The sequence below is a fragment of the Lepisosteus oculatus genome, chromosome 11, assembly GCF_040954835.1.
Source record: "Lepisosteus oculatus isolate fLepOcu1 chromosome 11, fLepOcu1.hap2, whole genome shotgun sequence".
NCBI classification, from domain to species: domain Eukaryota; kingdom Metazoa; phylum Chordata; class Actinopteri; order Semionotiformes; family Lepisosteidae; genus Lepisosteus; species Lepisosteus oculatus.
The window spans coordinates 35,941,963-35,955,464 of NC_090706.1; the positions used below are offsets into that span (position 1 = coordinate 35,941,963).

Below are 13,502 nucleotides of genomic sequence, written 5' to 3' on the forward strand. Positions count from 1 at the left end.
ACAGAAACACTGGTCCTACAGGATCACAGGTGGACAGCTCTGACGTACAACTAATGTTCAACATATTGTTCTTTTATTATTTCTTCTCGCATGAAGGAGTATCCCAGTAGTGTCCGACATTTCCTTAGCCGCTTCTAAGGCAGTAAAGAATAGCAGCCTACAATAAACAAAATACTATGTATTACTGGAAATTTCCAGAATTTCTTTCAGGGTAGTTCTGTTTCATATTTAAAGATTTAAGATATGCTGCCATTCCCTAGATAAGGTAACAATAATATGAGAACTGCATCTGTTTTTCTCACTTTTTCCCTCTCTGTTTTTTAAGGGGAAAATGACATGTGGAATTAACCTATCCTGATAATTTACATTGCTCATCAATGCTTTTTATGCTAATACTTATGGCTAAGCTCTTTATATTTTCTACTCTTTTATTTAAATATTTATTTTGTAATTAAAACCTAGGTGGCACTCAGGATAAACACAATTGCTTCAATGTCTGTTTTAAACATTTAAAATAATTATTTGTATGGTTAATATCTGCTGTATAATTATTATAAGCTGTAGAAAAAGTGCTAGCTGTGAAGAGATTGCCCATACTAAAAGACGGTGGGAGATTCTGCCAAACAGAGGCCATGTTACTGCTTTCATGATGGTGTCTCTATCCGGTCGTTGAGATGCATGTCCAGCACTGCTGTAAATGTGCTACATCAAGCAGTCCTCCTGTGTTAGAGGATCTAATTCATCTATAGCCAAGTGTTCCTTAAAATGCTAAGGGCATTTTGTTCTGCGCTCAAATGTGTATTTCTTTTTGTTTTGTTTGGTTTCTTTCTTTCTGTGTCCAAAGCAAATTAATGTTTTTCTTTAACTAAGAAGAGGAATGAGGCCTTTAAATCCATCCTTGATCAGGTGTATCCTATCCAGGTTTGAGTCTCTCTGGTTTTGACCAAGTGGTGATTAATTGGTAAAAGTGTGACCATTTTTGTGACCAGTCCTAATAGTCCATGCCTTGAAGATGCTGTTGACCTCAAGTGTTATAAATCCTTCAACTATTGTTCCAGAAAAAAAAATAGGCCCATCCATCTTTATTCTCAAATGAATCATATTCAAATTGTCATCTTGACTGAAAAATGTTAATCTCATGACTTCTTATTGAAGACAGATTATGCATTCCAGGCCAAGATTTCAGAAACTTAATAGACCTTCCTTATTTCAATAAAATGTGTTTAAAAAGTTAATTAGAGCATAATAGGTTAGGAATAGAATAGGAATACTAACACTTTTTTTTACCATACCAGAACAAGACTTTTAAAAAATAAATGAAAACAGAAGAAGAGTCTTACTGTACTGTATATCTCCCCTGCTCTGATCACTTGCTGGCAGGTTCATTTCCAAGAGCTGATGAATGATAATACATTATTGATCAGGGTAGAACAAGATGGATTAAGGAACAAATAAATCAGTTTATTACTAGTGCTATCTTTCATTCTCCTTCACACTATGATGTAGTTGAATCACAATTTGATTTACTATTTTTTTTAGATTGAAATGTGGCTATTATCATCAATAATACATAGTAGGCATCTTATGGGCTTATTCAAAGTGTGTAGGATTAAATGACAATTTTAGTCAGAGTTTCACAAGAAATAAAACATGTATATCACGTTACCATAAAACTGCTGATCATAAAAATGACAGCTTTATTCATTAGAGATTTGATATAGCATAAAAGTAATTATAATATCTGTAACTTTTAGCCTAACACATGTAGGTCGTTTGATTGTTTACTGGCTGGTTACTCATCTATATATTTCACATTTCATTACCAGTGACATTGGGGCTTCATTTACTAAACATGATTGTTCAGTGATTATCAGTTTGTCATACAGTAAATGCATGTAGCTTTGATGTGAGCAGAGTTTGTAAATGTAAGCATTGTTTCCAAAGTAGTTGTAAATTTGACAAAAGCCAGAATACAGTAAACGTGTGATAGATTTACAGTACTCTGCTTTTATGTTGTCAGCAATGTTGTTGTTTTTGCCATTGTCATTATTGTTGTATTTCATTTTGTGCAGGGGAGTAAAAACCACAATCCTTTCTGATGTAAGTGGGAAAAGACTGAGGATGTTTTTAAAGATTTGACTTTGGAAAACAGTCCAGCAATTACAACAAAAAGCAGTTTGCTTTAACATCTGGAATAAAATGATAAATAACTCTTTTTATGGTGGTTTTAAGGCTGGTTCAGCACCATTTGTAGGTCACTACATTTTTAATTTACATACTGCCTTTCCTATCACTGACATTTTAAGCTCCTTAGAAAGTGAGTTTCACTGGGACAAAAAATGGTAAAGTTCAATTCCTCAAGTGTATACATGAGGAAGTTAGAAGTTATTCCCAATTTATAAGCATTTCTATGTGATAATTTATAATAAAACTCAGAAATAATTTGTTCAAGATTTACAAAGTGGAGAATGTGGTCATCATACATAATAAATCTAGCCACATCTCAAAGGAAACACACCTGTAATGTACCAATTCAATGAAATTAATCATCTGAGCATTTTGTCTCACTATCATTTCAACAATGCGATTTCACCTATCAACATTTATTATTATTACTATTATTAATAATTATTCATTATTAAGATAATCTTTAACCCAGATTAAAAATGAAACAAAATTTAAATCCATCAGCAGAAACTAGCAAAGTGATTCCTAAAGTTGAACGTTGATAAATATCCTAATTACTGTAAACACCTTATAGTGACAGAGAGGGTGATTATTTTTTACAGTGACCTGAGAGAACTAACTCAACCACAGTGGACACAGTCAGTTAAAGACGTTGTTCATGAATCAACACACACAAACAAATACCAGTCGCATACAGTATGTCATGCACAACAACTTAAGAATATCTACAGTACACCCTGCAACCCGCCTGTCCTATGGTTCTCTACATCTGAGACAGACGCAGAATCCAGGTCCATGAGTCTCTGGGGGTTTGTTCAAATGTGCAGCCCCTCAGACCAGAGTAGGAACCTTCAGGGACTGTGACCCAGGAGAAATTGTGACCACATGCATGAGGTCATGAAAAATAATGACCTTTTACAGTGACAACTCTTTAGATTATATTTGAAAAATATTATCACAAATAAGGAAGTGTTTCAATTTTTAATCCCCATAAAGGTTAAACGTTTACAGAACATCTTCTGTCAGCATACTGACCCAATCTATGTTCAACATCATTACAGATGTTTTGAGTTGTATTCCTTTTACACAGTCCTCAATCAGCTCAGTAGTGGCTATAGAACTGACTCGGAATTGTAATAGCTCACCAAAAGATTATATTGCAGCTTCAATATAAAACATCCTACAGTACAACACATCCTACAATAATCCTATAAGCATTACTACAGCAGTTATACAGGTGATACTGTATGTTCCCACTGTTACAGTTCATTGTCTGTCAAGACTTGAGTAAAGAACATTATAAAATTGTCAAACTTATTTTACGTGGTTAAGATGAAGTTTCAGAGGTCCACTGTACTTCATGGTTCTCATATTTTAGTAGATAGAAAAGCATAGATAGGCTTAGATGTTAAAATAACCTTTATTTTTCAATTGTGTTGAACAGTTATGTAACCTGATTTCACAATCCACATTTTTAGAGCTCAGTTTTACAAAATAAAAAAATTAATACCATTCAATAACTTTCACAATTGTGCCACCAAACTGCTAACTTCATATTAATGCTAGAAAGTACCCATCCACATAATTGAACAAGGACATAACCATAACACTACAACACCTTGTAGTGTTAAGGTGTACTTTAAGAGGAGGCAGTAGCTATAAAATATGGGATAGGATATAAATTAGCTCTCACCTTTTCACAATACTGAAAAACAGAACCATCTAAAAAGCTCTTAAAACACACCATCACCCTGAAAGGTGTTCTTGTGAGGCACAGATATACTGTATGCCCATTTTGTTGGTCTAAGATAAGTCACACTGAAGAGCCATAAGGACAAAACAACTGCCTGTGACTGCAGAGTCACTGCAAAGCAGTGTTAGAAGTCTCTTTAGACAGCTCGGCATTTCAGCACTGTGAAAAGATGAGAGCTTGAAAGTATTAATTCCCATTATAGAATGTTTTTTTTTTATCTTGTAGAGAAAGTGAGATTTTCCAGTCAATTGACTAATGAGACTCTACAAAAAAATCCTTCAAATAAAAGGTCGCTTTTGACAATGTGCTTCAAATACCAACAAAGGGATTTCCCTCATAGTGGAACACTGCTACAAACCACTTCAGATGCACATCACATGGTACAAAGTCCAGCTCTTCACTTAAATCACTGTTAATGTTGTTAAAAGGGATTTAACCTTCCTGCTCTTAAAACAAAGCCTCCTTGTCTTAAGTACAGTAGCTGAAACCATTCACGCTGGTATCCCCACATGTTACTGCACAAGTGCTGTTATTAGATGTGTGAAAAATCTGTAAATCATTTATTACGAATGGATTCTATTTACTCCTACTTGTTAGTGTTAAGGCTCGTGTAAGTAAATATGTGTTATTCCTTTCTTTTTCAGTTTAGCAGCCTCCAAAGAAGCTGCTGCAAGAAAAGCTTCCACACCAATGCCTCCTTCTGAATTCTTGGATAAACTCATGGGGAAAGTGTCAGGGTATGATGCAAGAATCAGGCCCAATTTTAAAGGTAGGACAGACCACAAAGACACCATTGGATACCAAACAGGAATGTAGCCAAACCTCGCCTAAATACAGCAGGGGATGTTTCATAGTTGGAAAAAAAATTGGTGTCTTTCTCTCACTTTTAAAGATGCACATTGTGGATTTTATCAGTAACCTCTAACTGAAGGAAAGCTAATAAAATATTTAAAATACATTTAAAATAAAAAAAGGACAGCAAACAAAATATACTGTTAGTTTCCTGAATTTGGTGTTGAATAAAAAGTATTTATACATAGAATCTGAACACCAATTGTTAGCCATAGTTGTGAGTTTGCAGTAAGGAATATTTTTAACTGAAGCTTCAAAGAATTGATAAGATGATTTCTGACATAAGCCACTGCTAAATTCACATGAGCCTAGGCATTACTTCTGAATTACATCAAAGATTCTCCCTGTGATTATTCTAAAACTACTTTCAAGCAAGTGTTATATTCTGTAACTCAGACATTTCCCATTGAGTCCCTTAAAGCTGCAACAAAATTCAGCTGAGTTCTTTAAAATCCAGGGATAGATGAAAAATATAGATCTTGTATTTTTCTGTTGAATCGGGATTATTGAACTTGTAGTTGCAAATTTACCTCGTCCCTCAAAAATCCCAGACATATTAACTGTTTGGCTTTAGAGGGTTTTACTCCCATTTACAATAGTTTCACAGTGTGTATGATGGCTACATTCCTGTAATCAACCTAAGCAAGATCTCAATATCCTAAATGTATGTCTTGTGGGTAATTAAGATGACATTTTCAGTTCTTTGAGTTAACTGTAAGTGTTGACTTTTTTGAGGTCACTGCAAGTGTTGGGCACAATTTCCATGTTTATAAGAAAAAGGCCATCATTAAAAGGAACAATTGTTGAAACAAAATCTTAATGTAAATTAATTTACCTTTTAAAATGTCTCAGAGGTTTGTATGAGTTTGTAATACAAGCAGTGTCTTTTAAGAGTGGCAACCCTCCAATATGCAGAGAGACAGAAAGATATAAACAGGAAACCATTGTTTTACAAAGTTAAAGAAAATCCACTGGACTTTTATAATATGTGTCTTTTGACTCATGGCTGAACAAGTGTTTGACACTAACCAGGATATTTAATTTAAGATTCCCTTCGGTGTTCATGAAGTATCTCAAATACAGGACATAATACTGTACATGATAGACACCAGGTAAAACAGTTCAAAAACATTTTTTTCTGAATTGCAAACTAAAACAAAACTGAAGCATTTGCATTATTTTTAGCCAAACAATATAATATACAAATGTATATTAAATATTAAATGAAGTGGTATTTACCCACACTTTAGTAAAGTTGTTTAACTACAACTTAGTAATGCTACAAATTCAATCGGTATACTTCCTGTTCCATTGCTGCCTTATGATTTTTTGGGTAGTTTTTATTTTATACTTTGCAGCATGGAATGAATGTCTGCTTGTTCTCTTACATAATGAGTGTTTACTAGCTGGAAATTTCCTACACACAGACAGAACAGTCAGAACTGCAAAGGTTATTTATTCTTGTCAGGGTAAGAATGCCTCTGCAGGCTGACACTTCAGTGCCGAGTTATTTTCGAACATGATTCACAGAAACGTTTTTCAAGTAAGAAACAAACAAGAATCCTATTTAAAAAATCCAGGCAGACAAAGCTTTTGCACTTTCCAGTGGGACACAGACACCCTGTCAGCACTCAAGTAAGCCAGCACACTTTCAATGGCCTCAGTCTGAGCTTTGAAATTACGGAGGGTTGCTGTTAATAAGCACCATTTAATATGACTTGAGGATTCTCACAACTCCTACAGTGAAGGAGCACACCTTGTCAAATTAGCACCAGTTCTGCTAATTTGGTAGTGGAGCAACAGCCAAATAAATAAAAAAATGCCTGAAGCTAAGAATGTGCCAGCATGGAAAGAAATTACACTGATCATCACTGAAGCAAGATGTGGGAAACTGTTATAAATGTATTTTTCTCTATTTCATATTATATACTGTAAATCCTAGATTGGCATAACCTAGACAATCCCATGCAGTGATTTGTTATAACTGAGTTAACCCAGATGAACATTACAATCAGGTTTACTCAGGTAACAATTTCAATTTAAGAGCAACAATTATTTATGTATCTATTTGTTATTTGTGTGTTTATTTTACCCATGGTAACTGTGAACACAGCCACACTAAAACTCTCTATGTAAATGTATGTATCGTATATATCTATAGAATTATTTTTTTTTAGTGTCTGCATAGACAAGACTGCCTTTTTAAAAATATCTAAATTGATTTACTATTACTATTACTATTACTATTACTATTACTATTAGAAATGGTAATTCTACTATTTTTTTACGTGTATGCCCTGTTTTGCCTATAGGGACATTCTGACCAATGATTCAAGGCGATTCCGTTTTTTAAGAATTGTTTTTTTCGATTTTTGATAATCAAAGTTAAGCATAGGGGGTGTAAGTTCACTAGGTGCCTTTTAACTGGGTTCTAAAGTAATAAATTAGTGGAGTGGAGTCTTCTTTTGTTGCCATCCCAGAGCTGTGTTAAAACTGCCACAGTGCATTACAGTGATGATCAGTGAAAGGCTTTAAACAAGAATGATTTTGTCACCTTGGCTCTGAATGGATTTTAAGACAAGTTCATTTGTAAATATACAGTGTGCTGCAGTATATTTACTGATTGCTTTTGGATGTTATGTATATGTCTATTCCTCTGCTTTTCTTCTTCATTCATGTGTTAACCTACAGAACTGGAAGATAATATGCTGATGCGACTTAATGTTAATTTACTGTTACCACCATGTGATTAAACTGCAGTGCACCCAGTGTGGTGTCTACAACACAAATTATAATGGAACAAACCCATAGAACACCTGTAGGATGTCTTTTTGTTTGAGAACTTAAATTTAGGATACTTGTAAAAATCTCCCAAAAAACACTGCTCAAAATTTTGTTATTTAATAAACTTAGATGTTTATTTTATTATTCCGAAAGTACTCAACGTTCAGATTATTCTTTTAAACGCAAACTATAAGTAATAAAATAAATGATTAGAGATACAGTAGCACTTTAAAATTCTGAAAAAAGTAACAACATTCTATTTCAAAGTGTTAATTATACCTACTGCTTCTCAAAGGAGAAAAATACATTAATATAGAAAATGAAAATAAAAAGAAATGAAACCATCACAATGTAATTAAAAGGTCTTTTGTATTTACAATTTGATTACACTAATTTTCCTCTTTTTTCTAATTAAAATAATAATAATGCTCTGGAAAAAAAATAAAAAAGTCCAAGTTGTATTTGTAATTGTTGTATTGTAGCACTAAGCATATTTGTAGATACAGTTACCAGGATACCCAAGTAGGATAAAAAGATTTTTTTTAATTGTCCTCATATTGTTTTTATCATTGGGTATTTATCAGCCCCAAAGTATAGATTTTTACACAGTGAATGCTATTAATACTTGGGAAGAACATTGTGTTTCTTGGTTGTAAGTATGAGGAATCAGTGAAATGAGCTGCAAGGAGAGAAAGAAATTTGGCTTCATGAACTGAACAACATAAGCAATTTATGGACCATGTTCAGTTCGATGTGTATACAGTAGGTTTGATTCAGGTCGCTTTGACATGCAGTACATTTGGAAATTTCTGTAATTTAGTCTGTGTATGTAACTAAATACCACAGGAATTCCAAAGCTCAAATAATTTATGCAGATATACAGTTGTTAGTATTTAACCAATCAAATACAATTTTATTTTTAAATTGATGTCTTATGAATTAAAATGTTACTGCTGTTTTGGATTGCAAAAGGCTGCCAAAGCATATCTTGTAATTTCCAAGAAATTTGCCACCCTTCCTTTTTGTATATACTGTAAGAATCAAATTATGTATTGAATATTATTAACGTCCTTACCTAAGAGAGTATACACAATATGGACACTTCTACAGACTTAATCTTATTTTATCTTAGAAAACCCATGAGTGTTGGACACATTTCAAAGAGCTAGGCACTTGCATTCATCTTTTCCAAGCAAGGTTCTCTTTTTAGATGTTGCACTAAAAGTGCAAAATGCTGATTTTGTGGAGCCAGTGAAGTTAAAACGAGGGACATTAGCCAAACCTACTTGCTGAGTCACAGGGTGAAAAATGAATCTGTACTTGAGCCTGGGGATATTCCCCAGACAATGCAGCAAATCTAAGGAACCAAACCAAGATCAAGAGCTTGTCTGAGCTACAAAAATCAGCTTCCTGGGCATTAGATGAGCTGGACACTGTTTGTGATTTGGATGTGGGGTTTTAAGGCAGTGAAACACCTAGAACCTATACAAGTTATCCCCATCAGAATTGTTTACCCATTCAGTTATACACTGTGCAATGAGAGCCTGTTAGCCTCTCTTCTAAGCAAGTCTGCTGTGGAGTACGCTGGCTGTAGTCCTACTATTCTTGAGAATCAGTATGCGAAAAATGATTCCCTCCAGGTAACTTAACAAAAGCTGCCGTTGTCATATAATTTACACCGAAGGACATTTATGACTAAAGCTTTGAGTTAGAGGTGTGTTGCAGCTCTTTAAACAAATCCTTGCTACTGTACCTCTAACATTAAAAAACGTTATGACTTTAATGAAATAGCAGAGTAGGTCGTTCAACTTTATATATTCTTTCCACCCCTTAAAGTATTCCAGCAGTTTAGGCGACTTCAAATTTTGTAACAGATAACAGACTTCAATGCAAAATTGATCAAAACAGAAAAGCATTCATTTTCCTCATTTGAAAGAAGTATAAAGTATTTGAAAATAGAGTACATGTTGATTACGTTCCACCTGGATACCTCTCGACTGGGTAAATAAAAATTGCCTTTAAAAATGTTCAACATTTACTTTCTGTACTACTTTGTATATAATTAAAAATTTTGTATTTTATTATCATTCTGGCCTTTATTGACAATTAAACACATTTATAAGGCTATCAAAACAGTCACATATATATAGCATAGAGCAGCTCTGAAGAGCAAAGAAGATTGAGGAGGGAATGCTGAACAGTACTTTAGATGAGATAAACAATGATAAGGCTCCTCTTATCTTTACAGGATATTCACATTGTAAATAAGAGGTTCGGTTTGTTCAAGAAACCAGTTATATCAGAAGATGTTTCACTAAAAAAACAATTCGGATCATTATGAGGTCTATGAACAAAAGTCTGAAAAAAAGAATTACTTTTCTGGTCAACGGTGTATGTGACACATTCATCAGTGTATGAGTACTTTCCCATGCTTGGCGTTCCTCACCCTGTAAAAATAACACGGAGCACATTAAGAGCAAGCTGTTTCCCATTTATGCTACAAAGACCAAAATTTTACCTAATTAAAATGAAGAGGCACTCTCCTCAAGCACACCATTCTAGTGAATTTTGTGTTCCATATCTAAACAAACTCCATTATCTAAAGTGATCGTGCTGTATCTGACATCCCAGTGGGAATAAACCACAAAAGAAATGTGAAACAGTAAAACTTCCTTTCACACCTTTATATATACAGTATATGTGTTTGTATATGAGACTTCTTCAAACTTTTCAAAAGAACAGAGATGATTATATCCCCCCTTCTTTGAATGAAAAAATGACCCTGCCTCCAACCAGTACTGTTCTAATTATCCATTCCTTCTTTTTGGAGAAAATATCAACTTAGCTTACATACAGATAGGGAAATTTTTCAAAAAGAAGCCTCGTGCTTTTGATTCTTTGGAACTATAACCATGGTCCTTCCATTCGAAATACACCTAAACACATTTTCCTCTTTAATGTAATCTTTCATCAGAATAGTTGCATTAAACTGGCTTACTGATACGCTTCTGTACTCATCAAAATGGATGAAGTTTTGAATCTTATCAGGTCTCCTCAAAAAGACACAAAGTGGGCAGTAAATTACATTTTAATACCAGAGAAACATAAAACTTAGACCATAATTGTGTTGTTCCTTGTGATATGAGCGCTTGATAGTATTTCTTCTGAGCCTTGCAATGACACACATACAGCAGCTATTCTTCAAAAACTGAAAAGCTGTTGATGGCTTAAATATAATTGTATGCCTTACTTTACTGTTCTGAAACCAGGTAGGCCATTAAGATAATTTCATTACTCTTCCTTGGATGTAATGGGATTGATTTTAACCACTTTAATTAGCAATCTCAAGACAATGACTCAGAAATAAATGGAGAAATGCATGTCAATAATGAGACTGAATCTTACTCTGATAGAAGATTTTCTATACAGTATATTAGTTTCATTAAACCTAAACCTTAGTTTGTGTGAAGGATCTATTTTATTCCACAATATAAAAATGGAGTAAAATTTGATTCATGTGGCTTATTTGTTGAAGTCACCTGTCTTGGAGAGTTCACATTTGCAAATAAAGTACTGTAAATGAATGTCAGAGCCGTACATTCTGTAGACTTACTGTATAGTCACATTATACATATACTGTATACACTGTATATTATCCTTCTAGAGTTGCTTAAGTGTTAATGTTATGTACTGTATTGTAAATGGGTTGTGATGCTGGGTGTCTCAGGTGATTTGAGTGTGTTGCAGATACTGACAGTGTCTGGTTAATATCTAGATTAATGCTTAACGAAGGTTAAGTATTTCAATAGAGGGAAACTGTATTTTTGTCTGTGCACAGTACTTACTTATTGCTGGATCTGCAGCTTTTAAAGTCAATATTTCTGTATTAGTGTACTAGTATAAAATGAGAAATGGATGGTAGGTGAACTGCAAGCTTCATGTAATTCTTCTGCTACTTTTTTCATATCTGTTTTTGCCGAGTGTTTTTTTTCTTATATACTGTATATATATATAACATTGAATGTTTCTTTTTTAATAATTGCCTTACTATCATAATGATAAACACATACACAAACTTTAAAACAATGTATTTAGATAAATTGAAGTTATATGTTTAAATGATAATATATATATATATTATTATGTAATAGAATATTTGTATATCTGCTACTTTAAAATGCATGAAATCAGAAAATTGCATTGCTCTGTGTTTGCTGAACATGATCTTTGAACAATACAGGGCATCTAAGGTTATATTAAGATCTCTCTGACAGATCCAGAGTCACAAAGTCAACAAGTTTTAAAAGACAAGAAGACTCTTGAGAAAATGCCTGGCTTATTCAAGGACCATTCTTCAATTTATTTACTTAAGTGCTATGCATAAAATTACTTCATTTCCATGCTTGTTTCACTTTAATAAACCCTGTTATGATAAAAACATGAGACAAATATGAGGAGAAAGCAATTCTTTGGATCCACATTCTTCCATATCACCCTTCAATTTAGACTCTGTACCTGAAAGATTAGCACATTGCTGAGATAAATATCCTTGACATTTTGTGATAATTGTTTCTTTCTTGTGTGCTTACATGGCATATATCTTTGTTTACAGTAGCACGCGACCTTTTGAAATATGGTTCCATTTAAAGTTTAAGATTGAAAATTATGAAGCAGATGTCTGACAGTTTAGTTGCAATTTCCTTAGTAATGTATTTTAAATCCATCATCGGTAAACTGCTTGTCCAAGGGAGAGCCTAGACAAGCCCGAGCCACAGCCTGGAAACCTAAGGCATAGGATGGGACTGAGAGCACATGAGTGGGGTAGCTAGTCTGTTGCAGGACACTGGAGTAAAAGGGATCATTTAGAACAGCCGCTTAATCCTGGCTAGCATGTTTCTGGGAGCTCCAAACATCCAGTGGAAAACCCCCTTGACTTGGACTAGGGAGGAATCAGACCTGGAGCTGTGAGGCGGCAACGCCAAACACCAGCCATCGTGTGGTTCCAGCATTCTACTGTACATCAGTTCACAAGGAATAACTACACCCAAGAACTGGGTCCATTTCAGGACATTTATGGAGCATTTATCTATAGTCTGCAAAAAGGCGCCGTCCCTCGGATGAGATGTAAATCTGAGGTCCTGACTCTCTGTGGTCATTAAAAATCCCAGAGCGTCTCTCGAAAAGAGTAGGGGTGTAACCCGGGTGTCCTGGCCAAATTTCCCATTGGCCTTTACCAGTCATGGCCTCCTAATAATCCCCATCTATAAACTGGCTTTATCATTCTGTTCTCCTACCAACTGACAGCTGATGTGTGGAGGCTGGGACCTCCAAAGGTGGAGATGAGGTGGAGGAAGGAAGCATGAAATGAATGATACTTATGCAGCATACCTTTGAGAAAAGACGTTCGGAATAATTATGATGTAGACTAGCTGGGACAAAGGTGGTTTGGTGTCACTTAAGAACTTCCAATTAGTAGAATGCATTAGCAATTAGGCAATTTTTAATTAATTTAGCAACCATGTAAATCCCTAATTCCTGAATCTAAAATGAGGGATTTTCGAATGCTAGGAAGATTATTTAATGCCTCATATTTGTTGTGTTTTCACAAATGTCATTTATACATTCTCATAATTCAGCCGAATTAGATTTTATTTTCAGTTTGTAACAATATGAAAGATAGTATTTAATCAAAGTAAAATCCAATAGACAACTGCTATTAAAAAGCCATTCAGGTAAAGAAACCATGATCAGCAAAATACAAATTCATAAAATACACAATAACTGGATTTTCTTTAAGATAAACATAAAAAATCCTTTATCATTCAAATTTGAGGTCAATCCAAATGATGTTTGCACTGTATATGTAAAGGATGTGCATTTGCAATAAATTGAAATCTGGCTCTGTTTTAAACTATGTAAAATAAAA

The 13,502-nt window shown here is 34.2% G+C and overlaps 1 protein-coding gene across 4 annotated transcripts in view; it reads left to right on the plus strand.

The window, feature by feature from the left end:
- Positions 1–13,502, plus strand: part of glra1 (glycine receptor, alpha 1) — a 57,133-nt gene that overhangs the window by 2,931 nt on the left and 40,700 nt on the right. For all 4 annotated transcript variants that reach the window (XM_015349640.2, XM_006631909.3, XM_015349642.2 and 1 more), the window contains exon 2: positions 4,585–4,709. In XM_015349640.2, the coding sequence (XP_015205126.1) occupies positions 4,585–4,709 (125 nt within the window). The remainder of the gene's footprint in view (positions 1–4,584; positions 4,710–13,502) is intronic.